The sequence below is a fragment of the Ursus americanus genome, chromosome 11 (assembly GCF_024610735.1).
Source record: "Ursus americanus isolate L20-20 chromosome 11, mUrsAme1.1.p, whole genome shotgun sequence".
NCBI lineage: Eukaryota > Metazoa > Chordata > Mammalia > Carnivora > Ursidae > Ursus > Ursus americanus.
The window spans coordinates 25,510,449-25,533,173 of NC_142137.1; the positions used below are offsets into that span (position 1 = coordinate 25,510,449).

The 22,725-nt window shown below is 39.4% G+C and overlaps 1 protein-coding gene across 5 annotated transcripts in view; it reads left to right on the forward strand.

Moving 5' to 3' along the window:
• Positions 1 to 22,725, forward strand: part of AFG1L (AFG1 like ATPase) — a 231,256-nt gene that overhangs the window by 38,028 nt on the left and 170,503 nt on the right. For all 5 annotated transcript variants that reach the window (XM_045806940.2, XM_087865364.1, XM_045806943.2 and 2 more), the window contains one exon: positions 15,494 to 15,717. In XM_045806940.2, the coding sequence (XP_045662896.1) occupies positions 15,494 to 15,717 (224 nt within the window). The remainder of the gene's footprint in view (positions 1 to 15,493; positions 15,718 to 22,725) is intronic.

Sequence of the window (22,725 nt, forward strand, 5' to 3'; positions counted from 1 at the left end):
AGAAAGAGATTTATTGTAAGGAATTGGTTCATATCCCTCTCTGCCTCAGTTTCTAATTATGGAGGCTGATAAGTCCCAACATCTGCAGTCAGCAAGTTGGAGACCAAGAGTCCCAGGAGACTCAGTGGTGTAATTCCAGTCCAAGTCTGAAGGCCTGTGAACCAGGAAAGCAGATAGTGTAGCTTTAGTCTAAAGACTAGCAGGCTCAATGCCCAGGAAGAGCCTGTATTTCAGTTGGAGAGCAAAGACAGGAGAAAACTGATGTCCCAGGTTAAAGGCAGACAAGAATTCTCTGACTCAGGGAGGGTCAGCCTTTTGTTCTATTTAGGCCTTCAACTGATTGGACGAAGCCCATCCACATTAGGGAGAGCAGTTTGCTTTACTCAGTCTAGTGATTCAAGTGTGCATCTCATCCAGAAATACCCTCATAGACACATCCAGAATGATGTTTGACCAAATGTAGGGGCATCTCATGGTCTGATCACCTCGACACATAACGATCACAACATATCATCAAGACTATGATTGTCCTCCATGTATCACCGTTTTCCCTCATGTTCTTAAGATGCTTGCAATAGTCCAGGTACCCCATTTGACAGATAAAAGTACAAAGCACCTGTGTGGCGCTGTCGGTTAAGCATCCGACTGTTGGTTTTGTGTCAGGTCCTGATCTCGGGGTTATGTAATTGAGCACCTCCACTGGGCTCCATTGGGCTCCATGCTCACTGCAGAGTCTGCTTAAGACTGTCTCTCCCTCTCCTCCTACACAACCCCCCCTCTCTGCACTTACGCACACATTCTTTCTCTCTGTCCCTCTAATAAATCTTTAAAAAAGTACAAAGGCAGGAACGAATGAGTTATTTTTCTGCCTTTTAGAGATCACTGGGGGAAACTTTGGCAGAAGTTGACTTCCTCTTAGGGATCAGGCATCATTGGCTAGGATGGTGATCACGTGCCCAATCTGCCATGAAGAATATTACCTTGACTGAGAGTTAACTCCAGAGCCCATCCTGTCTCCCTGCTGTACCTGTGGGGACAGATGCTGGCTCTGCCAGTACGTGACTGTGGGAACCCAGACAGATTATTTACTTAGCTCCTCTCTGCCTCAGTTTCTTCACCTTTAAGAATAATGGTAGTACCTATGTCATAGAGTGGTTATGAAGATTAAATGAGTTAATGTGTGTAAAGTACTTAGACAAGTACCTGGCACCTAGTAAGTACTTAGTAAAAGTTAGCAGTTGCTGCTGCTGCTATTATTGGCCGCATGATTTTTGTCAGTTTACAGTGCTAACTCTGGTCCAAATTATGGACATCTTTGAACTAGACTGTTGTGATAGTTACCTGACTGGTCTCTCTGCTTTTACTTAAAAAAAAAAAAAAATATATATATATATATATATATATATATATGTAATAACTTTATTGAGATATAACTCACATACCATACAATCCATCCATTTCTGTTTCTACTTTGCATTCCTACCATCTTATTTTCTATAGAAGTAATCTTTTAAAAAATCATGTCATGCTTTTGATCAAAACCTACTTGTTCTTAATCCTATTTGTAAGTCTACACTGTTTACCATGGTTTATAAAGACCCTAAATGATCTGGTCCTTGCTCTTCTTTTCTTTTTTTTTTTCTTTTTTTTTTTTTTATAATAATGATTTTTTATTATATTATGTTAGTCACCATACAGTACATCCCTGGTTTTCGATGTAAGGCTCGATGGTTCATTAGTTGTGTATAACACCCAGTGCACCATGCAATATGTGCCCTCCTTACTACCCATCACCGGTCTATCCCATTCCCCCACCCCCCTCCCCTCTGTAGCCCTCAGTTTGTTTCTCATAGTCCATAGTCTCTCATGTTTCATTCCCCCTTCTGATTACCCCCCCTTTCTTTATCCCTTTCTTCCCCTACTGATCATTCTAGTTCTTATGTTCCATAGATGAGAGAAATCATATGATAGTTGTCTTTCTCTGCTTGACTTATTTCACTAAGCATTATCTCCTCCAGTGCCGTCCATGTTGTAGCAAATGTTGAGAACTCGTTCTTTCTGATTGCTGAGTAATATTCCATTGTATATATGGACCACAACTTCTTAATCCAGTCATCTGTTGAAGGGCATCTCGGCTCCTTCCACCATTTAGCTATTGTGGACATTGCTGCTATGAACATTGGGGTGCATATGGCCCTTCTCTTCACTACGTCTGTATCTTTGGGGTAAACACCCAGTAGTGCAATGGCTGGATCATAGGGTAGCTCAATTTTTAACTTTTTAAGGGACCTCCACACTGTTTTCCAGAGTGGCTGTACCAACTTGCATTCCCACCAACAATGTAGGAGGGATCCCCTTTCTCCACATCCTCTCCAACAATTGTTGTTTCTTGCCTTGTCTATTTTTGCCATTCTAACTGGCGTAAGGTGGTATCTCCGTGTGGTTTTGATTTGAATTTCCTTGATGGCTAATGATTTTGAACATTTTTTCATGTGTCTGTTAGCCATTTGTATGTCTTCATTGGAAAAGTGTCTGTTCATATCTTCTGCCCATTTTTTGATTTGTTTATTTGTTTCTCGTGTATTGAGTTTGAGAAGTTCTTTGTAGATCTTGGATACCAGTCCTTTATCTGTAGTGTCATTTGCAAATATATTCTCCCATTCCGTGGGCTGCCTCTTAGTTTTTCTGACTGTTTCCTTGGCTATGCAGAAACTTTTAATCTTGATGAAGTCCCATAAATTCATTTTATCTTTTGTTTCTCTTGCCTTTGGGGATGTATCATGAAAAAGGTTGCTTTGGCCGATGTCGTAGAGGTTGCTGCCTATGTTCTCCTCTAGAATTCTGATGGATTCCTGTCTCACATCGAGGTCTTTCATCCATTTGGAGTTTATTTTTGTGTATGGTGTGAGATAGTGGTCAAGTTTCATTCTTTTGCATGTAGCTGTCCAATTTTCCCAGCACCATTTATTGAAGAGACTGTCTTTTTCCCACCGGATGTTTTTTCCTGCTTTATCAAATATTAGTTGCCCAAAGAGCTGAGGGTCCATTTCTGGGCTCTCTATTCTGTTCCATTGGTCTGTGTGTCTGTTTTTGTGCCAGTACCATGCTGTCTTTGTGATCACAGCTTTGTAGTACAGCTCGAAATCCGGCATTGTGATGCCCCCAGCTTTGTTTTTCCTTTTCAACAGTTCCTTGGAGATTCAGGGTCTTTTCTGGTTCCATACAAATTTAAGGACTATTTGTTCCAGTTCTTTGAAAAACGTTCTCGGTATTTTGATCGGGATAGCATTGAAAGTGTAGATTGCTCTGGGTAGCATGGACATTTTAACTATGTTAATTCTTCCGATCCATGAGCATGGAATATCTTTCCATCTTTTTATGTCTTCCTCAATGTCTTTTAAGAGTGATTTATAGTTTCTAGAATAAAGGTCCTTTACGTCTCTGGTTAAGTTAATTCCAAGGTAACGTATGGTTTTTGGTGCTATTGTAAATGGGATGGATTCCCTAATTTCTCTTTCTTCGTTCTCGTTATTCGTGTACAGAAATGCAACTGATTTCTGAGCATTGATTTTGTATCCCACCACGTTACTGAATTGCTCTATAACTTCTAATAGTTTGGGAGTGGCTTCTTTTGGGTTTTCCTTGCTCTTCTTTTCAACTTCATCTTATATTCTATTTTGTTCATGTAAATCAGCCACATAAACTTCTGTTTTCTCCCTCAAAAATGTAAAGCTTATTTCCATTTTCACTTGAGGTTTTTTTTTTTTTTTAAGATTTTATTTATTCATTTGACAGAGAGAGAGACAGCCAGCGAGAGAGGGAACAGAAGCAGGGGGAGTGGGAGAGGAAGAAGTAGGCTCCCAGTGGAGGAGCCCGATGGGGGGTTCGATCCCAGAACCCCGGGATCACGCCCTGAGCAGAAGGCAGACGCTTAACGACTGAGCCACCCAGGCGCCCCTCATTTGAGGGTTTTTGCCAGAGCTCTTCTCTCTGCCTGGGTGTTCTCACAGATCTTCCGCAGACTCCTTTTGGCATTCAGGTGTCAACTTAAATGTCCCTTCCATAGGAAGGCTTTTACTTACTACTCTTAGGAGTCCCCAGTCATTCCCTAGCATTGTGCTTTTTAAACTTTAATGTGCATATGAAATGCCCAGGTATTTTGTTATACTGCACATTTTGATTCAGACCCTGGTAGGGGGCCGAGATTCTGTTTTTCTCTTAAACTCCCTGGGGATGCCCATGCTGTTGGTCAGAGACCCTAAGATATCACTTTTATTTTCATCAGTGTACTGATCACTGTCTGTTCCTTTCTTTAATTTTTTTGTCTGTTTTTCCCCTTGAGTGAAGGCTCCACAAGGAAAGGAATTTGTTTTTAGTGTTTTTTTTTTTTTTCCACTGATAGTACCTCAGATATAGTTGGTTTTCAGCAAACAGTGAATGAACAAATTTATCCATGGATTTTTTAGTTATTGTATAATAGGATTATTATGAGGATTAATAAAAATAATTATGTCGTTACTTACCCTAGTCCCTGACACACAGTGAGTGCTCAATAAAAGTGAGCTGCTATTAATAGATTTTCCTTCTAAAACTCTAAGTTTTAGCAATTCTTTAAAACAGTGGTTCTTAACCAGTTTTTGTTCACAAACTTGTTTGAAAATCTGAAGGAGGCTATAATATATTTAGAGATCTTGTCTCAGAAAAAATACACAATAACACATACACAACACATAATTTTCTTTTAGTGGGCTCCCAGGCCTCTCCACCCCCACCACCGTCATGGATCAGAAGTTAAGACCTTTTTAAAAAAAGAACTGTGTGTTATATAACAACTTTTGTCAGGGCTATTGGTGACAATTTGCCTTTTTCTAATTTCTTTTGTAATTGTGCTGTTCAGTTGCCTCTTCTTTCTGCATTGTAGGCTACTATGTGCCATTAAGACAAGCATAACTGTAGTTTATTATTTATTAACGTAGTGATATTAGTTAAGTGGAGCATATTAACTTGTTGACTGCAGAACTTCAGAAGAATTTTTTTCTTCCAAATTTCTGTCTTAAAATGAAAACTTAAGAATTGGGGGAGAAGAAACCCAGCTCTTGCTCAGCTCCAGTCCTTGGCATCGCAGTTTGGGCCAAGACACAGATAGGGACAGGAGCCAGGTACCAGTGGGTATGTTGCAGTCCCGGAAGTAATTCTGCAAACTGCATTGATGAAAAGGGACCGATATTCAACCTACTTCCAGGTGAATCCAACAGAAGTGGCTTGCCAACTGAAATTGAACAAGAATACAAACCAGTAGATGAAAACAATGCTTTTTATTACAACTTCAGGCCTCTCAAGAGAAGTCTGCCCTCAGACACACAGGACTTGGGCCAAGATGGACCAGAAAAGATGATTTTATTATGTAAGAGAGAGGGGTTCCCATCTTCATGCCAGGCAATGCATTCGATGTATTTTATGTACTGTAGTACATTTTGGAACAAAATATTTTGTGGAAATTTTAAAACATCTGAAAAAGAAGTTTGTTTTATCTTTTTTTTATCCCCCATGAATTCTTTTTTTTTTTTTTTAAAGATTTTATTTATTTATTTGACAGAGAGAGAGACAGCCAGCATGAGAGGAAACAGAAGCAGGGGGAGTGGGAGAGGAAGAAGTAGGCTCCCAGTGGAGGAGCCCGATGGGGGGTTCGATCCCAGAACCCCGGGATCACGCCCTGAGCAGAAGGCAGACGCTTAATGACTGAGCCACGCAGGCACCCCTCCCCCATGAATTCCTAAAGCTTCCTTTACCTGTCCCATTGTCCTGGAAAATACCTGTTTCCTTTGTATCATATTCAACCAAAATCTTTATGAAATTAACTAGACTGCCCATGTCTATAAAATTGCTGTAAAGAATAAATTATACTGTTTTTTAAAAAAATTCAGTTTGAGAAGCAAATTGACAGTATTTTGGCAGTGTTTCATATCTCAGTCTTCAGAAACCTGACTCTAATTGTGAATTATAGATATGCTTCAATTCTTATGAAAAACCCAGATGCAACACGGGGTGAATTTATAGAGTGGGTATTTGACAAGTCCAGTGTGAAGTGCTCTAATGTTACCATTGCATGTGCTTGTAGAGCTGGTGGACATTGTTGAGAAGTATGATTGCTGTCACAATTAGAAACTTAAGACCCAAATTAAAGAACAGTTATGTTCTCAGTACTTCATACTGTTTTATTTTTTTTTCCTGGATATCTGTAAATTTTCAAACGTTACTCTATCAAAGCAGAACTATAACCAATGGAAAAAAATTGGGGGCTATCACTTTCCCTAGTAATAGTGCCCCAGCAAACCTGGTGAACATTCCCAAAAACAGTGGCGTTTCTTATAAGAAGGGGGGCACAAAGTGACAAGGGACAAGAAGCACAAAGATTCTTTGTATGCCCAGGGAAAGTGGCCTTTGATGTGAAAGTGTGGGGTTTGGAGCAAACAGTCCAGAAAGAATTCTTGAGACATCTTCAGTGCAAAAAGGTGGTTTTATTAAAGCACAGGGACAGGACTTGCGGGCAGAAAGAGCTGTGCTGGGGTCGTGAAGAGTGCCGATTATATACTTTCAAGTTGGGAGGGGTTAGGGATAGTGTAAGTCTCTAAGGAATTTGGAAGCAAGGTTTCCAGGACCTTGAGGGGTCCTCTATTACTGTCTAGTAAAACCTTAGTCATGAGTCCCTTCAGATGTATATCAGTGGGCCATACGCTTGGCGGGCGATTGCTAACATATATCTTGGGAGGTAGAGGTAAAGGAAGTTTCCAAAGGGATTTTTATTTCTTAAAGTAGACTTTTAGGATCCTGGAGGTCAGGATAACGTTAAGCTAGGATTGCCTTTTGCCTTTAGCAAACTATTAACATCAAGGCAGTTGAGTTCCTAGACGGGGGTCACACTGCCTGTTCTCAAGGACTTGTCAATGGGCTGTAAGTTATAAGGAAATTTAATTTTTTTTCTTTTGCCTTTGTTCCCCACATCAGCCTTATTGCAGGAAGCAGAGAGGCTATGGTGGCAGACTAAGCAGATTTTCGAGGAAAAAGCTAAAACTACAAAGGAGATGGTGCTGTTGCCTGAATGTGTTGAGCCCAACTGCAGATCTAGACAGTGTTGGCCATTAAGACATTTTAAACCGGGAGGTGATTAAGATGAGAAAGGGTCAAGTGATCCAGTTCTAAGCTTCATCTCTTGTTTAATATGAAGACAATAAAATCTTGAGGTTATGTTCACTTCAAAAAAAAAAAAAAGGAAATTGAAGTAATCACAAATGCAGTCAAAGGCTGGGGAAACTATTTTTTCTGGGGGTGGGTGTGTGCGGATAGAAATAATTGTCAAAATACTATCTAGGAAGTTATAATCGTTCAGACAGGAGGACATCATGATATTGACTAAGTCTTACAGCACATGGGCTATGGAGTTTAGTGGGATCTTCCTAAAACTTATTTAGGAGAAAGTAGTAAAACAAGGTACAAAATTGAGATATTAGTGCAGGCTTTATGGGCTTCTAAAATCTCCCATTTATGTTGTAGATCAGTGTGTGGATCTTCAGAATGGCATTTTCCCACTGTCCATTTGGAGTACAATAAGACAAATTAATACAAATCAAAATAATATGGCAGCAGCATCCCATAATTTGTGTACACTGATGTAGTAACAGATTTAATTTAGTGCAGCTTTTGAGAAGTCTTTTGTGTTTCAATTTATACAGCTGCTATCCAGGCCTAAGCTGGCCAATCTCTCAGCCTTCAGTGTCTTGTCTGACTGATTCTCTCTCTTTTTTAGACTTTTTTTTTTCCAAGATCAGTTTTAGATTCATAGCAAGATTGAGAGGAAGGTACAGAGATTTTCCCATATTCTCCCTACTCCCCCCTCCCCCACACATGCATGGATTCTCCTATTTTCAGTATCCCCCACCAGAGTGGTGCATTTGTTAGAACTGATGAACCTATGTGGACTCATTATAATTACCTAAAGTCCGTGCCTTACATTTGGGTTCACTCTTGAACTATGGGTATATATGTATAATGCATGACGTGTATCCATCGTTACGGTATCATAGAGTATTTTCACTACCCTAAAAATCCTCTGTGCTCTGTCCGTTCCCTCCTTCCTACCTCCCCACCCTTTGTCTACTGCTGATCTTTTTACTGTTTCCGTAGTTTTGCCCCTTCCAGAATGTCATATAGTTAGAATGTCTGACCTTATGATATGCAGCTTTTTCAAATTGGCTCTTTCTCCATGTGTTTTCATGGCTTGATAGCTCATTTCTTTTTAGCGCTGAATAATAATCCATTGTCTAGATATACCAATTTATTTGTCCATTTGCCTACTGAAGGATGTCTTGATGGCTTTCAAGTTTTGGAAATTATGAATACAGCTCCTGTAAACATCTGGGTGCAGGGTTTTTTGTGGATTTAAGTTTTCAACTTCTTTGGGTAAATACCAGGGAGCAAGATTGCTAGATTATATAGTAACGGTATGCTTAGTTTTGTAAGAAACTGCCAAACTATCTTCCAAAGTGGTTTTACCATTTTGCATTCCCACCAGGAATGAATGAGAGTTCCTGTTGCTCCACATTCTGGTCAGCATTTGTTCGTGCTCTGAATTTTGGCCATTCTAATAGGTGTATAATGGTGTGCCGTTATTGTTTTACTTTGCATTTCCCCAATGACATACAATGTAGAGATTTTTTCATACGCTTCTTTGCCATCTGTATATTTTCTTTGCTGAGGTGTCTGTTAAAGTCTTTGGCCCACTTTCAAATTGGATTGTTTGTTATCTTGTTAGGAGTTTAAAGAGTTCTTTGTATATTTTGTACAGCAGTCCTTTATCAGATGGGTCTTTTGCAAATATTTTCTCCCATTCTGTGTCTTGTCTTCTATGACACCATGGCATTGGCTTTCACAGAACAAAAGTTTTAAATTTTAATGAAGTCCAGCTTATCAATTATATCTTTCACAGATTGTTCCTTTGGTGTTGTATCTTAAGAGGCATCACCATACACAAGATTACGTAGGTTTCTTCTGTGTCTTTTATGTTTCTCCTATGTTACCTTCTAGGAGTTTGATAGTTTTGTGTTTTACATTTAAGTCTATGATCCATTTTGAGTTGGAAGGGTCTAAGGTCTTTTACATTTTTCTTCAGATTTCTTTTTTGACCCATATGTTAGAAGTGTATTATTTAATCTCTGTGTATTTTAGAAATTTCCTGTTATTTTTCTGCTACTGATTTCTAGTTAAATTCTGTTGTTTAGAGCAGACATTGTATGATTTCTTTAAACTTTGTTAAGATGTGTCTAATGGCCTGGAATGTGGTCTGTTTCGGTGAATGTTCCGTGTGCGCTTGAGAAGAATGTGTATTCCACTGTTGGATGAAGTACTCTATAAATGCCAGTTATAGCTAGTTGATTGTTAGGGTTGAGTTCAGTATGCCCTTACTGATTTTTCTGCCTGCTGGATCTGTCCATTTCTGCTAGGGGGATGTTAGAGTCTCCAACTATGATAGTGGATTCATCTATTTCTCTTTGTATTTGTCAATTTTAGTATCCTGTAGTTTAGTTTGATATTCCGTTGTTAGATGCACAGGCATTAAGGATTGATTCTTCTTGGAGAATTGATGCCTTCATCATTATGTAATGCCCTTCTTTATCTCTGATAACTTTTCTTTAAAGTCTGCTGTGTCTGAAATTAATACAGCTACGCCTACATTCTTTAGTGTTAGCATGTATATTTTTTGCCATCCATTTACTGTTAATCCATATGTCTTTATATTTAAAGTGGGTTTCTTGTCGACAATATATAGTTGGGTCTTGTGTGTTTTGATCCACTCTGACCATCTCTATCTCTCAGTTGGTGCATTTATACCATTGATATTCAAAGTGATTATTGATTTAGTTGGATTAATATCTACCATGTTTGTTACTATTTTCTGTTTGTTGCCCTTGTTCTTCTTGTTTTTCTTCTCCTTTTCTCTGTTTTGTGGTTTTGAGTATTTTTGTATTTCATTTTCTCACCTTTCTTGGCATGTCAGTTATATTTCTTTTTACTTTTTTCAATATACATTTACAACAGATCCAAGTCCACTTTCAAATAACACTACACCACTTCAGGGGTAGCTTCAGAAATGTTTTTTCTTCCCTCTTAGATGGGAGAGAATGGTTGAGTGGGCTGCAGTTTAGTATTTCCTTTCTCCCACATGGAAGCCTAGAGTTGAGTGGAGTTGGGTGTTTTCCGTTCCCCCAGGTCATTTGGGCTCTGATAAAACCTAGCAGGTTAGGTTCCTTAACTGGCTTCTAGGCAGGCCTTGTTAGGAATAACAAAGTGTTCTGGTGTATTTTAAAATGGTTTCTTGGGGTACCTGGCTGGCTCAGTTGGTGGAGCTTGTGACTCTTGATCTCAGGGTTGTGAGTTTGAGCCCCACATTGTGTGTGGAGATTACTTAAAAATAAAATCTTAGGGACTCCTGGGTGGCTCAATACATTAAGTGTCTGCCTTCAGCTTAGGTCATGATCTCAGGGTCCTGGGATCGAGTCCAGCATCAGGCTCCTTGCTCATCGGGGAGCCTGCTTCTTGCTCTGCCTGCTGCTCGCGCTGCTTGTGTGTGCTCTCTCTCTCTCTCTCTCTCTCTGACAAATAAATAAATAAAGTCTTAATTACAAAGATCTTAAAAAAAATAAAAAGGTTTCTTTTCCCCTCCCATGCCAGAAGCATAAGGGGATTTTCCCCATATTAACATTAAGAACTTGGTTAAACTCCTGTAGGTAAAATTTAGAAAAGAGCGAGGGCCCCTGTATGACTGCGTACCCCTGGAGTTTTTAACTCTGAGTTGTCCATATTGAGCTTCCAGCAATTTGTCAGCTAAGTTCAGGTTTTCCTACCGGTTTCCACTTGTGAGTCTCTGCTCTTATAAGCCATTACTCTCTGTATTTGCCTTTCTCTTTAATCTTGGGGGCAGTGGTTTGCCCTGCATCCTCCCATGTCTTACGGATCTGAGAAGAGATGTAGATTTTTCCGTCTGTTCAGCTTTACATTGTTAGGATGGAGTGGCAACTTCCAGGCTCCTTGCATGTGGAACTGAATAACCGCTGTTTCTCTTTTTATGTCTGCTGACTAGCTCAAGTGATGTCTTATCTTCAGTATGCATTGGTTTTCTTTTTTAAAAAATGCAAATGAAGTATATACTACTAAATAAAGATGTTAGGCTAGTACAAAATAAAAGTAGAAATAAAGATAGTTAAGCTTCTCTAAAGGCAGATGCCAAGAGAAACAACATACTTTGCCCGCAGTCCTGATCTTTCCAATGACTAGTTTTAAAAATTAGGTATTTGATGTGTAAAAAGGAATATGAAGACTGAGGAGTAGCTTCTGGATTCGGCAACAGTAGGTCTTGGGTGGGCTTGGCAGAAGCTATCTCAGGAGAAGCTTGACCACAGTGGGTTGAGAATTGAGCAGGATTTGAAGGAGTCACCAGAAAAAATAAAGGTAACTTTTTCAAGGGTTTGGCTGTGAAGGAAAGGAGGTAGAGCAGATGTCTCATGACTGTGGGGTCAAGGAGGTTTTGTTATTATAATTTTAAGATAGGAAGGGGTTGAGTTGGTATGAAAAAGTGGGTAGAGAGGGGAAGGTTGATGATATAATACAGGGCTGGTTAGCGAAGAGAATGACATCTCTGAAAAGGTAGGAAGAGAGAGGATTCAAGATTATTTTTAATAAGCACCAATTGTATACCAGGCACTGTTCACTGGGGGATACAGCACTGAACAAAGCAGACAAAAATTCCTGTCCTCAAAGAACGTATACTCTGGGGAAAAGAAACATCCACTCTGGTGGGGACAGACAGAAAACAAAAAGGTAAATAAGTATAATATATGGCATTTAATATAACTAAATCTAGTGGTTCTTGGCAGATATATATGTCATATATATGTAAGTATATATAGTAAAATATATATTAAAAATACCGGACTATATCATGCATAGTTGTGTGTGTTTTTTTTTTAACGATTTCATACTCTTACTAAATCTCTTATTTCATGAAATTTGTTTTTCAGTTGTATAGATGTGTGTGAATATTGGGTCGTGATATTCAGGAAAATTCGAAAGCCACTGATTAGAGGACAAGAAGGCTTTAATATCCTTGCTGGAATGAGTGATAATTCCTAGGCTAAGGAAAGAGAAAAGGATGGGGTAAATACAGGCGAGTTTGGAGGTTTGGTGGTAGGGAGCTGAGTGACTTTGAAGGATGGTGAGATTTTTGTGAGGGAGAAATTAAGCTGGCAGAGATTGGCAGAGGAGGACGTCCAAGTCAGGGAATCTGCATGAACAAAGGCATGACTATGAAATGAAGTAATTGAAAGTGTTTGGGACACAGTAAGTAATCCACTTAACTAGAAGGCAACTCACAATATTATTGAATCTTCCTTTGCATTTTCCAGTCTAACTAGCTTCCTGACATTTCTGCTATTGCCCATCCTGATTTGGGCCTTGATTATTTCCAACTTAGAATAGTTTCATGACCAGTTTCTCTGTATCCAAATTCATTTTACTTGCTAATGCCAGTTAATCTTGATACATTACTGCTGCAATTTTTTCCCTGTCCCCCGCACTTAAAATAATAATAGAAAACCCTGATATTCTCTATTACCCCATTACACATTACATGTGGTAGACAATCATTTCTTGTATGAGTGACTGCTTTCTGGAGAGTAGAAGGAGAGTCGTCTAGAAATGCAGGCTGGGGCCCTATTACAACTATCTTGAACCCGAGAATGAGGACCCTGTTTTTGGGGATCCCCAAAACTACCTCCAGGTTTGATAATTTGATAGGGGGATTCACAAGACTTAGCATATAGTTGTACTCATGGCTATGATTTATTACAGCAAAAAAATATAATAAACACAGTCAGCCAAAGGGAAGGCATGTGGGGCAAAGTCTGGAAGAAATTAGGTGCAAGCTTCCAAGAGTCTTCTAGTAGAGTCACATAAGAAATACTTAATTTTTCCAGCAATGAACTGTGACAACAGATGTGAAATGTTATCTATTAGGGAAGCTCATTAGAGGGTGGTGGGGGGTGGTGATGGTCACATAGCTACTCTTTGCAGCATGTACCAAAATTCTGGCTGCATAGAAGGAAACTAGGTGTTCAGCATAAACCACATAGCTTGTACATGGTACAAACAGTTTAGGCACAACTATGCATGATATACTCTGGTATTTTTAATATATATTTTACTATATATACTTACATATATATGACATATATATCTGCCAAGAACCACTAGATTTAGTTATATTAAATGCCATATATTATACTCTTAACATTTCTGGGAATGGTGGGAGCCCTCTTGGAATCCAAGTTCCCAGCCAAGAGCCCACCTTGCAAGCAGATCTTTCTAAGGACAGTAATCTCAGGCCTGCTGTGCTCTTTTCTGTACACTGTTTGTACTTCATGTGCTGCTATCCAGTGGAAACGTGGCTTCAGGGGCTTCTTTGGAAGTGGGGGTGGTACAGTTTTAGAAAGGAAGGAGATGTGAAGAGGGTGGGATTTTGTGCCCCCTCTATTTTTCTCTAATAAATTGAGGATTGCATAGAAGGTTTTGTACATAAAAAAAAGAAAGAAAAAAAAAGGTGCTGCTGTTAAAATTGTGTTTGATGTTTGAAAACCACTCCTTTAAACAATGAGATGAATTTTAAGAAAAATATTAATAAAATCACAGTTTGGATTTTAGCAAGATCATCTCTGTAGTTTATGGAAGATATTTTCCAGATTGTTTGTGGTAAATTTGGAGCAGTGGAGGTGATCAGAGGCAGGGAGGCCACGCCAGAGATATGAGAGCCCCAGCTAGGGTGGTAGCATGAGGAAGAGTGGGAGGGGATGAATTAGAGTATTTGCTCTACAGAGTGAGTAGTATTGATGGATGATTGACTGAGGACCTGGTTGAAGAGCGAGATAGAAGTTTATTCTTTTACATAAAAATCCAGTAGGTGCCCCAGGGCTGGTTTGGCAGCTCAGCATTGTTGGAGAACTTCGCTCTGCTTTGCTCAGCATTCTGTGGGCCTCTCCTTGCCAGGTTGGCTCTTCCAGCTACAGGTGTCACATCCCATTGGTTGGAACTGGTAATATGGCTGTGCCTGGCTGCTTGAGAGGCCAGAAATGGGTTATGTAACTGCGCAGCCTTGTACCCAGCTAAAACTTCTATTAAGAAAGGAAGAACAGCTATTAGAAGACAGCCCTGCCCTCTCCCCAACACTCATGGTTTATTTAGGATTTTCTTTCCTTTCTTGGGAAAAAGATGGAAATAACATTGACTGTTAATTTTTTCCCCAGGGTACATAATTTTCATATTACTGAAACAAAGGAAACATGGTATTCAATGAAACAAGGATAATACTGGCAATGTATCTTTGCAAAATCTTTGACTCAAAGAAGGGTGCCAAACCTGCCTAAAAAATATGCCTGTTTGCTGCTACTTATTGTTGCTTCTAAAAAGTACAGAGAGAGATAGTCAATAATATTATAATAACTTTGTATGGTGATAGGTGGTAACTACACTTACTGTGGTGAGTATTGTGTGTAAGGTATAGAATTGTTAAATCACTGTGTTGTCCACTCGAAACTAATATAACATTGTATATCAAATATACTTATATAAAAGAATAAATAAAATAAGAATAGAAGGGAGTTACTTGCTCATTGCACCTGGCCCAGATAAGGAATTGAGTTATGATTGATCTTGCCATGGCCAATCATTTCTCTCCCAGGAGAGGCTAAAAAAAGGATCAGAAAATCTCACTGCTTTGAAACAGACCCTCTGTTGTGTTTCAAGTCTTTGTGTTAAACTTAAAAGTTATGGAAAAGGAAAGGAATCTTACAAGCATTGAAATCAATGTGGTGATATCTGAATGCTGTGTGGTTTTGGATAGGGAGTAAAGGGGCAGTAGAAAACCCTTTGTGACTAGTCTCTGTCTCTGCTTTGGTACTCAAGAACCAGAATTAGGCTTAACTCAAAGGTGCCAGCCCTGCTGTAGGGAAGGATCTGATGAATCCAGGTGGCCCATTTAGTGGAGCGGAGGCAAAGCAGAGACTCTATGGCAGGTTAGGTTTTCTAGAAGAGGAGTTACAATGATAGCTTATGGGTTTGGGGTTTACTCTCTTTTATTAAAATGAGATGGTTATATTCATTGAACAAAATGTATTTTATCTTTTTATTTGTATTTTTTTTAAGTAGGCTCCATGCCCAAGGTGGGGCTTGAACTCATGACCCTGAGATTGAGTCTCACGCTCCACCAACTGAGCCAACCAGGTGCCCCAAAATGTGTTTTATTTTTATCAAAATGAGATTTATAATAACTGTTCACATATATATACTTGTAATTGAAAGGTTTTAATGTGACCATTAAGAAATATGTGGAGTACTATGAAATATCTTCATTTAAGAAAGTCTAAAATTTTATATGTATTTTTATTTATAGCCTATACAGTCCAGACACCTGAGATTACATCTCCAACTGCGGCTGCAGAGGTTTATTCAAAAGCTTTGGCTGTTTGCCATGGACCACTGGACCATTATGACTTTCTGATCAAAGCTCATGAGCTAAAGGATGATGAGCATCAAAGAAGAGTCATACAGTGTTTGCAGAAATTACATGAGGACCTTAAAGGATACAGTATAGAGGCAGGAGGCCTTTTTTCAAAGGTGAGTTTTGTGTGATATTAAAGATGGACCAGTTTAAAGTAAGCATTTATAAAATGGATTAAATGCAGTCAGTACAATCATGAAACTGCTTGAAATTTCTAACCAGTTCCTTTTTTTTTTTTAAAGATTTTATTTATTTATTAGAGCACAAGCAGGTGAAAGAGGCAGAGGGAGAGGGAGAAGCAGACTCCCTGCTGAGCAGGGAGCCTAACACAGGGCTCGATCCCAGGATGCTGAGATCATGACCTGAGCTGAAGGCAGATGCCTAACCCACTGAGCCACCCAGGCGCCACCCCCCCCCCCACCAGTTCCTTTAAACAAGCTTTGTTGGATCCCCATTCCTGACCTCTTGGTACTCCATACCTTTGGGGGGGATTCAAATAGCTTCATATTTAGGTAATGATTGATGCTGTCTAGTCGAAATGAAAATTGTACAATTTAAAAATTTCCCTTCCCTCTAGCTCAGGTCTGTCCCAGGATCAGCAGTGCAGAAAGTGGAGTGATTTGTTCTTTCCCTTTCCCTCCTCCTCCTGTGTCTGCTTGCCTGGCTTCTCTAAGGTCGGGATGAGAGGATGGAAGATTAGAGCAAAACATCAAAGTCTTAAGTGAACAGTTAAGGGCCTTTTGTGTGGTAGACACTGACATGCTAGTGCTTTGTTGAGAGGCACACTGGTGGGTTCTTTTGGACTCCCGTGGGGACTTCCCCACTGTTCCACTTTTGGACCTCTTATGACTCTGAACACCTTCCACCACTGCATTCTGCTGGTCCCCCTTGTCTTTGCACTTAACCTTCTTGGGTGGGCTCCTGTCAGGACAGCTGTACCCAGTACACCTTTTATGGTGTCTACTTAGGCCACAGGAAGAGTAACATCTCCTTTCTCCAGTCCCTACTCTAGCTTCAGTCAGCCTCCTGGAGACCTATGGCAAGTTCTTCCATGGACACTTCCATAGCCTGCTTTGGTAACTGCCTGTGATTTCCTCACCTAAACAAGCATCCTGCTGGGGAGGGGGATGCCCATCTCGTCATACACTCAATCCTAATCTCTTTGGGTGCTTTCCTTGGGGAGAAGCACCTGCTTTTGGCATGAGGTTTATCTGCAGGAGGTACTACAACATTCCTTACTTAGCTAACAGCTTTCTAGCTTGATTATTTTCTTCAGTTCCACTTTGGTTTTAGGGCTGTTTCTGCCTCTTTTTTTTTTTTCCTTCTTAAAGTAATTCCTGCATGGATATAACTAATATGTGTTTTTAGAATGTAGGGGAACTTGTTTCTCTTTGTCCTTAGCTTTGAGCTTTTGCTGAAATTCTGAGACAGGAAAACTCCCATTCCTTATCCCATTATAGAAGCTGTTGTCATCAGCAGTGTCCTCTTCAAATTATGAGGGATATTAATAGTAAGAAGAGTTAGAATATGGTTCAACCAAAGAAACTAGTTTTCCTTTAATTGACTGGCCAACCATCCTCCCCCACATACAAATATGCTATTATTATGAGGTCTTTAGAGGAAGGTAATATATAACATATGTTAGTAGTGCTTGATTTAAAAACTCTAATCAAAGTAATTTTACTTTTTTAAAAGCACTTTAGCGTATACTTACATAGTTTTGTTTTTATAGAAAGAAAAATGCGGCCATTGCGTTAACATCTTTTGGTTGAATGGACTAGGGATTCATTTTTAGGTTACAGAAAGAAATGGAGATTCAGAATAAGGCTGCACATGCAAATAACAGTGGAGGGCATCTCAGTTATACAGCCAGGCCTCCCGAGCCAGAGCCTGAGTCTTTGCGTCAGTGGTTTTGAGAGTCACAGGTACCTGCTGATTTTCACGCCAGTGCTCTGCCATTCATGTAAGTAGCACACTCTGTTGTTCCTTCCCCCACCTCTCTTTCCACTTCGGTTTGTCCTACCAGTTTATTAATTCTCTTCCCATACCTGTGGTTTAAATTCCCCAGTAAGAATCTGATAGGAAACCCAACCACTTTATCCCTGTTTGAGCAGAGCTTTCATACCAGGTTTTTTGGAGGCCACTAGCCAGTGTAAAGATCAGATCTCTGCGTAAGGTACCGTTTAGGGCTCCCATGAGTATGCTGGTTCCCTCCGAAGTAGACTGTGAGTGTGGTGGCCACTGTGATTGGCTGCTCTAGCATAATGGTTATAGGAACTAATAAGGAATTATCCCTTTTGATGGCCACCTTTTCTTCGTCTTCCAGTATTTCCAAAAGTTTATAGGCGAATAAAGAACTAAAAAGTTTAGAAAATGTAAACTGCTTATGTGCTGTGTACCTAATTATAGTTTGTAATACAGATGGTCTTCCAAATAAAATATTGGCTTGGTTATGTGTCACAGCCAGGAAGCAGGATGCTTTACTTAACTGGGTTTTTGGTTATCCGAGAGTGAAATTGCCTTCATGAATTTTCTGTTTTGTTCTCTTTCTAGTCCTTTCCCTTCTAGAAATACAGTCCTTTTTTTCCCCTCCTCCCCACTCTGTATCATCCCTAGGGCTCATCTTACTGTGACTGGTGAACTCATATCCAGTGAAAAGTATCCTTTAATCAATAATGTATCTGGTTGCCAATTCAACAACATGTTTTTTGTTTTTTTCCTTTAAAATAATTGTTTGGCTCTTCCCAGGGGTATTCTCCCACACTTCCTCCTTTGATTTCTGAATTGGCAATGATGGGTCTGCCTGGTTAATTGACAGTTATTTAGCAGTAAGTAAATGTAATATTTCCTACCTACAGTCCCTAGTTTTAATGTGTAGCTGAGTTTTTAATGTGTCTAATGAAAGCTTATATTTGTTTAATCCTAATGATATGTGATTAAGTCTTCTGTAGATCAGCATTTCTTTGTGGTAGTATTTGTTCTGTAGTTTCTTAAACTTGCCAAATCTTTAACATTGAAAAAGACCCAAACATCTAATGTAATCTGAGTAAAACATATATAAAAGCTTTAGTTTTTGTTTATTCATTTGTTTTTTAAGGAGGTAGAAGTTTTGAATAGAGGAGGGGAAAGGGGTCCTTTGCCCTCACAGGCATGGGCAGTCTGACCTGTTTGCTGTTAGAACTTCAGACCACACCAGGGAGCCACCCTGGCTGGAGACCTTCAGCTGTCTGAGGAGTAGTCGGATTAGACTGCTGGAAGGATGAAAAGGGAAAGGAGAGGGAAGGAAGAATCCCTCCCAAGGTCAAGAGGGGAAATCCCTCACCCTTTTGGGCAAGGGCAGTCTAGCTGGTGCCTCCTGGGGCTTTCGATCCTCATCTAGGAGTAACCTCGGCCAGGAGGTGGGGGCACAGAGTCTCCCCATATGGGCCACCAAACGTGGTGTCTCTCCCGATCAGTTGGGAGCCCCCAAATATGGGGCAACAGTCAAGTGGATACCAGCAGTGTGGGTGGTGAAAGAAGTCACCCAAGGCAGAACAAAGAAAATAGAAGTTTATTGAATACATTGCTAGGGAGTGGCAGGCAGCATAGCAAAGCACAGACTGTCTGCCTAAAAGCTTTAGTTTTTGAAGATTGTAAAGACACCACAGACCCTTTTTTTTTTCAAGTTTTTATTTAAATTCCAGTTAGTTAACATACAGTATAATATTAGTTTCAGGTGTAGAATTTAGTGATTGAACACTTAACATGCAATACCTGGTGCTCATCACAAGTGCCCTCCTTAATCCCCATCTTCTGTTTAACTCATCACCCCTCTCCCTCTCCTTTGGTAACCATCAGATTGTTCTCTATAGTTAAGAGTCTGTTTCTTTCTTTGCCTTTTTATTCCCCCTATGTTCTTTTGTTTCTTGAATTCCACATATGAATAAAATCATATGGTATTTGTCTTTCTCTGACTTATTCTGCTTAGCATTATACTCTCTAGCTCCATCCACGTCATTGCAAATGGCAAGATTTCATTCTTTTTTATGTTTGAGTAATATTCCATTACACACACACACACACACACACACACACACACACACACCACTGTTCTTTACCCATTCATCAGTCGTTGGACATTTGGGCTCTTTCCATAATTTGGCTATTGTTGATAATCTTGCTGTAAACATCAGGGTGCATGTATCCCTTTGGAGTAGTGTTGTTGGGTAAATACCTAGTAGTGCTATTGCTGGATAATAGGGTAGTTCTGTTTTTAACTTTTTGAGGAACCTCCATACTGTTTTCCAGAATGGCTGCACCAGTTTGCATTCCCACCAGCAGTGTAAGAGGGTTCCCTTTCTCCACATCCTTGCCAACACTTGTTTCCTGTGTTGTTAATTTTAGCCATTCTGACAGGTGTGAGGTGATATCTCATTGTAGTGTTGATTTGTATTTCCCTGATGATGAATGATGTGGAACATCTTTCCACGTGTCTGTTGGCCATCTGGATGTCTTTGGAAAAATGTCTGTTCATGTCTTCTGCCCATTTTTAAACTGGGTTATTTGTTCTTTGGGTGTTCTTTGGGTGATAAGTTCTTCATATATTTTGGATACCAACCCTTTTTTGGATATGTTATTTGAAAATATCTTCTCCCATTCTGTAGGTTGCCTTTTAGTTTTGTTGATGGTTTCTTTCACTGTGCAGAAGCTTTTTATTTTTATGAAGTCCTAATAGTTTATTTTTGCTTTTGTTTCCCTTACCTTGGGAGATATATCTCATAAGAAATGTCAGAGAGGTTACTGCCTGTGTTCTCCTCTAGGATTTTACTGCTTTCCTGTCTCACATTTAGGTCTTTCATCCATTTTGAATTTATTTTTGTTTATGGTGTAAGAGGTCCAGTTTCATTCTTTAGCATGTAGCTGTCCAGTTTTCCCAAAACCATTTGTTGAAGAGACTGTCTTTAAAAGAGACTGGATATTCTTTCCTGTTTTGTCAAAGATTAATTGACGATATAGTTGTGAGACCTATGTCTTCTAAAAATAAACACTGATATGCTGAGTATCGGAGAAGGAAAATTTGGGCTACTAGGTTGTTTTAGTGAAAGGAGAAGTTTATTTTTAGATTTGTTGATTTTGGAAAGTAAGATTTATGATTTTAGTTTTTTTCTAAGCTTATTGAGAAATTATAGTTCAAGAGATAAAATGTGACAATTTGATACTCTTGTATTGCAAAATGATTACCACAGTAAGGTTAGTTAATAATCTCCATCCTCTCACATAATTACCCTTTTTTTTTTTTTGGTGTGGTGAAAAATTTAAGATCTATCTTAACTACTTTTGAGTAGTTTAAAAATTTTTTAATTTAAATTCAATTTAATTAACATATAGTGTATTAGTTTCAGAGGTAGAATTTAGAGATTCATTATTTGCATATAACACCCAGTGCTTATTCCATCAAGTGCCCTCCTTAATGCCCATCACCCCATCTCCTCCCCTCCAGCAACGCTCAGTTTGTTTCCTATGATTAAGAGTCTCTTATGGTTTGTCTCCCTCTCTGTTTCTGTCTTATTTTTCCTTTCCTTCCCCTATATTTATCAGTTTTGTTTCTTAAATTCCACATATGAATGAAATCATGATATTTGTCTTTCTCTGACTGACTTATTTCACTTAGCATAATACCCTCTAATTCCATTCATGTCATTGCAAATGGCAAGATTTCATTCTTTTTGACGGCTGAGTAATATTCCTCTGTGTGTGTGTGTGTGTGTGTGTGTGTGTGTGTGTGTGTGTCTTTATCCATTCGTCTGTTGATGGACATCTGGGCTCTTTCCATATTTTGGCTATTGTGGACATTGCTGCTATAAATATTGGGGTACATGTGCCCCTTCGAATTGCTATGTTTGTATCCTTTGGATAAATACCTAACAGTGCGATTGCTGAGTCATGGGGTACCTCTATTTTCAACTTTTTGAGGAATATCCATGCTGTTTGTAATACGGTATTGTTAATTTTATTATTTTTAAAATTTTATTTATTAGAGAGAATGAGCAGTGGAGAGGGGCAGAGGGAGCAGGAAACCTGATGTGGGCCTCAGTCCCAGGACCCAGAGATCATGACCTGAGCAGAAGGCAGCTGCTTAACCAGTTGACCCACCTACGTGCCCCACCGTATTGTTAATTTTAGTCCCCATGCTGTGCATTAGATCCCCAGAACTTGTTCATCCTATAGCTGGCAGTTTATGTTCTTTGACCAGTATCCTGCCATTGCCCCCAGGCCCCAGTAACCACCATTCTACAAATTTGGCTTTTTTAGAATTCTGCATATAAGTGAGAAAATACAGCATTTGTCTTTGTCTGACATATTTCACTTAACAATATGGGCATTTTTATGTGTGTGGGTTTTTTCTTTTAATGTAAGCTTTATGCCTAATGTAGGGCTTGAACTCATGACCCCGAGATCAAGAGTCACATGGTCTACTGGCTGAGCCATTTAAGGGCTCTTGGGCATTTTTTTTTTAAAGATTTATTTATTTAAGAGAGAGAGTGCACGAGCGCACACAAGTGGGAGGGGCAGAGGATGAAGGAGAGAGCATCTCAAGCAGACTCCGTGCTGAGTATGGAGCCTGACACAGGGCTCAGTCTCAACTCTGAGCAGAAACCAGGGTCAGGCGCTTAACTGACTGAGCCACCCAGGTGCCCTTTGTGCATTTGTTTTTAATGCAGATATTTAAACATTCATTATAGTGAATGTTTTTTTTTTTTCATTGTACTTCTAAGAAACTTGCTGTAAGGCCACACTATAATATAAAAAGCACTTTCACAAAAATGTCTGAATTATTGATGAGAATAAAACTGGTGGCAGTCTATTAGGTTGCTTTTCCCCTACCTGTATAACAGTGTTTTCTCTAATAAAAATTTGAAGAAGTTATGAGCAGATGACCATGCTTTAGAAGCAACAAACTCTGAGGAATGAGCATTTCTGAACGCTTTACCTTTGTTATCAAATAAAACTTACAACCAGGTTAATCTGACACATGTAATGTATGCATAATTGTTATTGTGCTGTGAGGTAATTAGGCATAACTGGTAAGTAGTTCATGTAAATCACTATAATTAGAATTACTTTCACACAGCCAAATCAAGCAT